The sequence below is a fragment of the Homalodisca vitripennis genome, unplaced genomic scaffold (genome assembly GCF_021130785.1).
Source record: "Homalodisca vitripennis isolate AUS2020 unplaced genomic scaffold, UT_GWSS_2.1 ScUCBcl_5195;HRSCAF=11812, whole genome shotgun sequence".
Classification (NCBI taxonomy): Eukaryota; Metazoa; Arthropoda; class Insecta; order Hemiptera; family Cicadellidae; genus Homalodisca; species Homalodisca vitripennis.
In genome coordinates this window covers 19,647-28,943 of record NW_025781324.1, presented here as the reverse complement: position 1 = coordinate 28,943, position 9,297 = coordinate 19,647, and the positions used below count along the sequence as shown (strand labels likewise).

The following is a 9,297-nucleotide window of genomic DNA, read 5'->3' as shown; positions in this document are numbered from 1 at the left end:
GTCATTTATAATATATGCTTACACTATATTTGTGTGAACACGTGTGATGTTCAGTTAGTTATATTTGTTAGTTGAAAATGTCGGGTACTAGGTGTTCGTACAAAAACTGTTCTAACAGTAGGTTTAAAGTGAAAGGGTTAAAGATGTTTAGGTTTCCACGAGAAAATAGTGATATATGGATTCAGAAAACAGGTAAGAATTAAATTGTTATAACAGGATATTAGTCATTTATAATATATGCTTACACTATATTTGTGTGAACACGTGTGATGTTCAGTTAGTTATATTTGTTAGTTGAAAATGTCGGGTACTAGGTGTTCGTAAAAAAACTGTTCTAACAGTAGGTTTAAAGTGAAAGGGTTAACGATGTTTAGGTTTCCACGAGAAAATAGTGATATATGGATTCAGAAAACAGGTAAGAATTAAATTGTTATAACAGGATATTAGTCATTTATAATATATGCTTACACTATATTTGTGTGAACACGTGTGATGTTCAGTTAGTTATATTTGTTAGTTGAAAATGTCGGGTACTAGGTGTTCGTACAAAAACTGTTCTAACAGTAGGTTTAAAGTGAAAGGGTTAAAGATGTTTAGGTTTCCACGAGAAAATAGTGATATATGGATTCAGAAAACAGGTAAGAATTAAATTGTTATAACAGGATATTAGTCATTTATAATATATGCTTACACTATATTTGTGTGAACACGTGTGATGTTCAGAAGTTTAATTTTTCCATTAAGCGCCGGCTTTTATTCACAGATGAAATGAACACTGGAATTCCTTGACCTAACATCAAATTATAAGATTTATATTAAAAATTAATTTATTCTAGGAAATCCAGATCTTATTGGACTGTCGCCGTTATCGATGAAGAAGAAGCTGCTATGTGAGAGGCATTTCCGACAAGGTGACATTCTACCTAGTGGTCGACTCGTCCATAATGCTGTACCTATACAGTATTCTTCAGAGGAAAAAGAGCCAACTCCAGGTCCTTCACATCAAACTTCTCCTTCTCCTCGTGTGAAACGTACTGCAGAGTCACCTAGAAGATATCTCGGAAGGTCTCTAACAGAACATCCATCTCCGACCGTGAGCACCTCTTCAGCCAGCTTCAGTGTTGAAACTGTTTCGCCGTCTGTTCATGGATGGATAGAAAGTGCATCACCTGCAAGACAATGTCTTTCTAAGATTAAGAGAGCCTTATTTGAGTCACCAACTAAAAACAAGCTTCTGTCTAAAATAAACTCACAAACTAAAAACTTGGCATCTAAAAGAGCCAAGATTTCAAGATTAAAATGCCAATTATTAAAGTTCTGCAGGCTTGGAGGTTTGAAATTCAAATCCAAAGAAGCCGAAATATTGTTTAGAATGCAAATTCATAAAAAGAACATGCATTGGAGTTCCGACGAAAAAAAATTTGCTACCGCTTTGTTCCTGAGATCTCCATCTACGTATACCTATTTACGAAAGTCAACAACAAATGTCAAAGCCTACAAGACTTTAGGTGTATTTGTTGACAAACCATATTTTTATACAAGTCGTGGACAAAAAGTTGTTGCACTTTTTGATCCACCTCATCTTTTGAAGTCCCTTAGGAACAATCTGTTGACCCACGACTTTGTCTATGATGGTCGGACCATTTCATTTTCCGATATAAGACAATTATTTGATATTGATAGCAAAAGTGAAAGTACAAGAGCAGCTCCTCAACTAACACCAGCACATATCTGGCCAAACCCCTTTCAAAAACTCTCTGTTTCTCTTGCAACTCAGATATTCAGCCACACGACAGCAGCGGCATTAAAAACTGTTACCGAAATTGGCCAGCTAAAAAGCGATACGGCTTTGGATACGTCCTCTTTTCTGAATCAAATAAATTCTTTATTTGATGCAATGAACAGCAGAACACACCATTCTAAAAATCCAGACTCTTGTGCATTAAGCTCAAGTAACAGCCATATAAATGCCCTTTTTGCCAACGCCTTGGACCTGTTTACCAACCTTAAGAAATTAAGTCCCAAAGTTTCAAGACCACCCTGTTTCGATGGCTTCATACTAACAATCCGCGCATACACTGAACTTTTATCATCAGAAGGCTGTAAATACATACTTACATCAAGACTAAACCAAGACCCACTTGAAAATTTATTTTCTTCAATCAGACAAAGGGGTGGGTGGAATCGAAATCCAAGTGTCCGAGTACTTAGAGGTACAATGCGTATACTCACTATTCAGCAATTCCTAGAACCACCCAAAACCACATCATATAATCCTGACTATGATGCACTTCTAGACCTAGGCAACAGGTGGGAAGACGTCACAGTCCAGAGTAAGGAAGCAACACCGCTTTCAGATTCATCAAATTCGTCTGAAGAAGACGAAGCATCAGCAAATGATTTCCAAAGTCAAATGATCCTCAATTCGGACGATTTCAGTATTGTTACCTTAGAAGAATGTTCTACAGTATATTTTGCAGGTTATTTGGCCCACACATATCATAGAAAGTTTAAATGTGAACAGTGTTTAAGCAAAATGTGCGACAAACAATCTAAGCTGTCAAGTCACAAAGAACTTCTAATTCTGAACAGAACTTTTTCAAACGTGAAAGTGACTGACTCAAGTGGACTTTTAGCTCCCTCAGTCAACTTAATGTATATTGTTGAGATTGCCATCAAAACCTACAAAAAGTTATTTAAGAAAGTGGCTCATAAAGCAAATGTTGTGAAAAGACTCATGAAAGCAACTGACAAAGTCATCTCATGCGATGCCATTTCATGCGTACAGTGTAAAGAAAACTCAACATTTGTGCTTAAACATTTGTTCAAAGTTTTGCTGCATAAACAGTGTAAATGGATTTCAAGTCAAATGAAAAAAACTACTGAAGGAAAAATTAAAATCCTCGGACACGAGTAAAAATTATGTATGGGTGAAATGTGATTAAATACTGGTAGATAAAAAGGTTTCAGTGTTTTAAGACACACTATGAACACCTATGCCTTTTCTTGTCCCTTCCTTGCTTAAAAAGTGCAATTTAGTGTTACGTAATAATTAATTAATATATGTTATTAATTTAACAAGAATATTGTGCACTGTGATATCCGACTAAACCTGCTCTTGCTCGGACAGCTTAATTGCAATTAAGATACGTTCTGTTTTTTACATGTTGTAAATATTATTTTTGTTTCAAAAAAATTGTTTATTTATAGAATGAAATTTGTATCGATGTAAATACAGTGTAGTAATAACTTGTATCAGCTTTTGTAACTCAGGGTTTATTCCATTGTGTATTGTATGTCAGATTGCTCTACACTACAATTTATGGTTTATGTATTTTATAAATATTAATTACGAACTTGGTCTGCGTGTATTTAGAAATATAAACTTTGTATTTTCTCAAAGTAAACATTTGTACTTAAGATAAATAAGGGATTTTTGCTGATCATTTTCACTTAATATTTGAGTGATTCATCAGATCTCATGTGAATGTAAGTCCTGCAGGGGCTTTACTGAAGAATATTTAATTTAATCTAGTATTTTTAACATTGTGTGCCACATAAATGATAAATTCTGCTTTTTAATTGTTTTCGTATTTCAGTGCTGATACTTATCTTTTGTTTAATTCTTAGAATAATATTTTCATCAATATATTTTAATGTACTGTTACTTATTATTGTTCAGCTGAAAATTATTTTAGAAGATTTGTTCTAAATAAAACTTTTCATTTTATTTCCACAATATTTGTTTTCTTTTTGCTCTAGTTGAATTTATTGTCATGATTAGAACTTAACGTCATCTGATTAACCTGATTTTTAAAATACAGACATTCTTAGCATTCTAGTTACATTTGAGCGGCATTAAGCAAAAAGGAACCAACACACAAAAATAAAATGTTGTGTTAGGAGCCTTCAAAGTTAGAGCCTTGCCATAAATCATACTTTCATTCAAAAACTATTGTTTTTTATACTAATCTGTTAATGTTATTTTTGTCCTTTTTTTAATGAAGAAATAATGTGCTTACACCAAAAAATTTACTGTAATATAACAATTTTAATAGGTCTGGATCTATTTTGCTATTTAAAATAAAAGTACATCACCATTAAGCAGAAAGGAACCAAGTAGTTGGTTCTGTTATCTGAAATTGGAAACATTGAATTTTTTATAACAAAGGAACCAATAAGGTGCAGATTAAAAACTCCAGCTTATTATTCAAATTTCAGAAGTTTATTTAATATATTACACAAACGGAAAAAAGTGTCAGATTAGGTTGGCTAGTTGTTTTCTTCAAGATCAAAATCCAGAGGAGCACTGTACCCATCGATATCATCCTCTACTGCCCTGCTTCCACTTAAAGACTGATAAAAGGCCTTAGCATCGTTTGGGATGAGGTGTAGAATTGATTTTATATCCTTTAATTTTGGAGCAGAAATCTCCTTTCCATGAATCCAAAGAGGTTGCAGGGACTGCTTAAAACTGAAATTTCCACTATTGGGTCTCCCTTTCTTTGCTTTTTTTTTCCAAATCAATTTTGTCATATTCAGAGTAAAAATCATTCCGACAAAACAGTTTTAGTGGTTCTTCTTTTTTTAAATATATTTCCCTTATTTTCAGCCAATTAATCTTTTTAGGATTTTCTTCATCTGTTTGCTTCCTATTAACAATTTTCTTTTCCAATACTGATGTTCCTTTGAAGTCAGTTGGTACCATTCTGGTTACAGAAAATGGTTTTTTCTTTCTGCAGCTTCTCATGACTTGGACATAATCGTCAGGGAGATACAGTCTTTGAACATGCTTTAATGCTGACTCTATGTCAGAGAAATCAGAGTCATTTGGGAGAAAGCTATGTCCTGGTATTAAATATTTTAGTTTTATAGTTTCAAGTGAGGGATGACTTTCCAAACATGATTTCATAATAAGAACAATTTTTATATTCCTATTCTGCCCTCCACATGAATCACTCCAAAGAACTAAATGTTTGATGTCATTCCCAAGTTGGGACTCTATGTGTTTTATTAGGCAAGAGCCAATTTCTTGTGCTCCTCTCCCCGCTTCTCCCTCAGTCCAAACATAACAGTATCCAGTGTTGTTTTTGAAAGAATGAACTCCTGCATTATACACCCATAACTGCCTTTTGTAAAATATGAGGTTGGTAGGGATCCTCGGTAGGGGTAAAGTTTTTTCTAAGTCGAACGTTAAACATTCAAATTCTTTATTTCTTTTTGCTTCTTCACCATCTTCTTTCATTTTTTCTCTTGCTTCTTTCCACAGAGCTATATGTTTATTTTGAGCATCTTCTATTTCATTCTTTTCAGAAGGTGTAGCAGATTGAATTCTTGCAGAAAAATTGTCACATGTATTGCATGTGTCACTTTTTAACGCTTTAAATTTTAAGTTAAAATATTTCAAAAAGATCCGTCTGTATGATGAAAAGCTTACAGCGTCTACATTTGCCTCAATATTCCTTTTTTCTTTTTCACTTCCATTTTTCCATTTATTTTTTAAATACTCTCCGCCATTTCTTTCAATTTTTTCTTCGGTGTATAAATCAAACATTTTTTGTAATGTCATTTCTGGAGGAAGGAATTCATTGTTGTTCTCTGCTCGTTTGTAGTGGGACACATACTTTGGTATTTTATTGATTTGAGTTTTGACTTCTTCTATTCTAACATCACTAATCTTGTTTTTACCTCCCTGTTCCTTTCCACGCCGATCACCAAGGTCATCAGATCTTAATTTACACAGAGCAGTGTTAACCCTCTTAGTAGAAATTCTAAAAGTTTCTATGAACTGTTCACGACAAACTGGAATTGATCTTATATTATATACTCTTGAATAGTTTCTCTTTGAGTTTTTGTTTGTGTACTGTCGTTTTTTCTGGATCTCTTTTACACATGCTGCAATAAACATATTTTGAGAGTTATAGTCTCCCAGGTTCCAGAATTTATCAAATTCAGATTTTCTTAAATCTTCTGAGACAAGCTCATGACATTTTTTTATACAGTTGCATCTGAAATTTATGAATTGCCTGGATTCAACCAATTTCCCTTTATAATCAAAATATTTATCATTGCTATTTCTTTTCTTCTTAGCAATTTCTTTAGTTTGACTTTCTATTTTTCTCTTTCTTCCTCTTCTTTTTCTTTCTTGCAAGTTATTTTGTACTACATCGCCTTCAATAGTCTCATCAGGATTGGTTTCACCTGGCCACTCCTCTCTAGAATCACTGTGATCAGAAGGAGGAAGCCAATCAGGATCATGTTGTGAAACATTATTACCTTCAACATCCACTTCTAAATCATGGTCAATCATTTGGTTTGACATCTCAACTTCTATTCCCTCTGACACAATATTCTGTGATGGCACAGCTGAATTTTCAGGATTCATCTCATCTGCACATACCACAATGTAGCACTCTTGACTAGTCATGTTGGTATCAGGGCAAATTTCCTCGTACACCACCAGAGATGAGTCGTACACTGATGTAGATGGGTCCTTATTGATTTCTTCTCCTGAAACAGACAATAAACAAAAGCCTCAGTATGTGACAGACAAAATATATTAATATAGACAAATATAAAAATTAAATTACTTTACAAATATAAATATGTTTTTCACTTTTACTGTTATGGTGACTTTTATTGAAATTATAAATGCAACTGCTTTGTTATAAATAGTTTTTTTTTATCGTGAGATGATTTATTTCTAAAAAGTTGTTTAATACATTAAGTAACGTAAAATAAAAGTGTTACCTTCAATTGGTGGTAAAACTGGTAGGCCTGACAGAGTAATCAAAGGTAGGCTGATCTCATATCCAGACTCTACACTTGGTAGCTCATTGGAAAGATTCATGTCCAGTGAATTTAAATCAGCAGTTTCTGAAAACAGGACTTACTTGAGACTATAAATAAATTATTTCAGTATATCTTTATTTAACTAAAAAAGAACAACAATACAATTTGCATTGGTGTTAGTGAGAGAAACAATAAAATTGCAATATTACATTTTAAACAATAGACATTTGATGGATGCATTTAGTTTTGATAACTACTATGCAATGTTACCTTCATTCGATGGTAAAACTGGTAACAGTGTTATCAAAGGTGGGCTGGTCTCATTTTCAGATTGTAGACTTGGCAGCTCAGTGGAAAGACTCTGGTCCAGGGAATATACATCAGCAGTATCTGAAAACATCAACTTGTTAGGCCTACAAATTAAATTTTTCAGTATGAAAAATTTTTACATTTATTCAACTAAAAAAACCAACAATACTATTTGCATTAGTGTTATTCAATTAAACAAAAATACAATATACATTTCAAAATATGAATTACAATGATGGATTTATTTCTGACAATTAATATAAATCCTTGTTACCTTCATTCGGTGGTAAAACTGGTAGGTCTGACAGAGTAATCAAAGGCGGGTTGATCTCATTTTCAGACTGCATACGTATTATTGGTAACTCAGCAGAAAAATTGTGGCTTAGAGAATTTACATCAGCGCTTCCTGAAAAAATCAACTGATCAGGCCTATATAAATTAAATATTTGTGTAAGCAAAATCTTTCTTTTAATTTGTAGGCCTAGCAAATTAAATTTTTCAGTATGAAAAATTTTTACATTTATTCAACTAAAAAAACCAACAATACTATTTGCATTGGTGTTATTCAATTAAACAAAAATACAATATACATTTCAAAATATGAATTACAATGATGGATTTATTTCTGACAATTAATATAAATCCTTGTTACCTTCATTCGGTGGTAAAACTGGTAGGTCTGACAGAGTAATCAAAGGCGGGTTGATCTCATTTTCAGACTGCATACGTATTATTGGTAACTCAGCAGAAAAATTGTGGCTTAGAGAATTTACATCAGCGCTTCCTGAAAAAATCAACTGATCAGGCCTATATAAATTAAATATTTGTGTAAGCAAAATCTTTCTTTATTTAGCTAAAAATGAACAGTTTGCATTGTTGTTATTCAATACAACGAAATAGGACAATAATACATTTTAAACTTTAGCTTTAAGATAGATTTATTTCTGACAACTACTATAAAGGTAAATGCATAGTTGGGGCCTGCCTCCATTCAATGGTAGAACCGGCAACAGTTGTAGTGTCAAAGGTGGATTGGTCTCACTTTCAGACTACAGTTTGTATTGTTGTTATACAATACTTTATTTACTGAGAGTAATATGGTCATTGTTTGCACTCCTATACAATATTCTTAGTTAGGCCCATATCAGTTGTATAACCTTCATTCTTGCCAAATATTGATTGTTGGCCACTACTTAATAACTTGAAATATGCCAATGTGCTGCATGCAATAACATCAGTACTCACTGACATTTCAAATGCCTCTTTATTAAGCTAATTTTATTTTATCCAAACATGAAACAGGGTTGTCCATCAACAAAATACCTTGCCATTACAACCAATCCTAAACATAACCTCAATTATTCTAAAACATGTTTTAGACTAAAACAAAAGTTAGTAATCTAAAATAGTAAAGAAAATATGTCTTACCTTCTTCTTTTTCAAGGCTTTTCCTAGCTAGAGACACTAAGAACTGTCCTCTTGACATTTTCCAATACAACTGACAACAACAACAATAACACCTTGTGAATCTTAATACTCGTACACACCAAAATCAGCTGAACAGATCCAAGGGTGGCTTGGTTCTTTTCTGCTAAAATACAAATGCACACACTTCCCTTAGATGTGGAACCAACTACTGTTGGTTCTGTTCTGTTGAAATAGTAATGAAAACATCTCAAAATATTATAAAAGAGCCAATGATGGTTCTTTACTGCTGAAATCAAAAGTCTCATTCGCCATTCACAGAAAAATATCTTTTATTTTCTACGATGCTTACTACTAATATTGAGTTGGTTCCCTTTTGCTGAATGCGTAATCTTCTATTCACAAACCAGACATCACTAAATCTCACAAATTACAATTTTGTTGGTTGGTTCCTTTCTGCTTAATGCCGCTCATTTAATATTTCTATGATTTTACTAACTGAGTAAAAAGTTAGGCTGATTGATTCATGTAGTATCATGGTTAGGATTTCATAAGATGCACGTATAAGGCTTTTTATACAATGAAGCTTATTTGATTGGTGTTTTTGTTGTTGTTGTTGTTAATATCCTATATTATTGGAATATAACCTAATTAACAAGCTTAACGTTGTATAAGATTTCTCAATTTCAAAAATACAAGTTACATTGCGTACAGTATTGGGATTAAGACGTAGGTACTGTATAGTCTATAGACAAAACATGATTCAATGCA

General features: G+C 33.0%; 1 protein-coding gene across 2 annotated transcripts; it reads right to left on the bottom strand.

Moving 5' to 3' along the window:
• Nucleotides 1–4,203: 4,203 nt before the first annotated feature.
• On the bottom strand, nt 4,204–8,995 carry LOC124373274. Of its 2 annotated transcripts, XM_046831659.1 has the most exons (5): nt 8,530–8,995; nt 7,376–7,885; nt 7,063–7,182; nt 6,751–6,876; nt 4,204–6,510 (listed from the first exon to the last, which is right to left on the bottom strand). In XM_046831659.1, exons 2-5 carry the CDS (start codon nt 7,446–7,448, stop codon nt 4,487–4,489), a joined length of 2,343 nt encoding a protein of 780 aa, XP_046687615.1. In that variant the 5' UTR covers nt 7,449–7,885; nt 8,530–8,995; the 3' UTR covers nt 4,204–4,486. The 2 variants fall into 2 exon arrangements, with proteins under 2 accessions (XP_046687615.1, XP_046687614.1); XM_046831658.1 differs by having other exon boundaries at nt 7,376–8,995.
• Nucleotides 8,996–9,297: the final 302 nt, after the last annotated feature.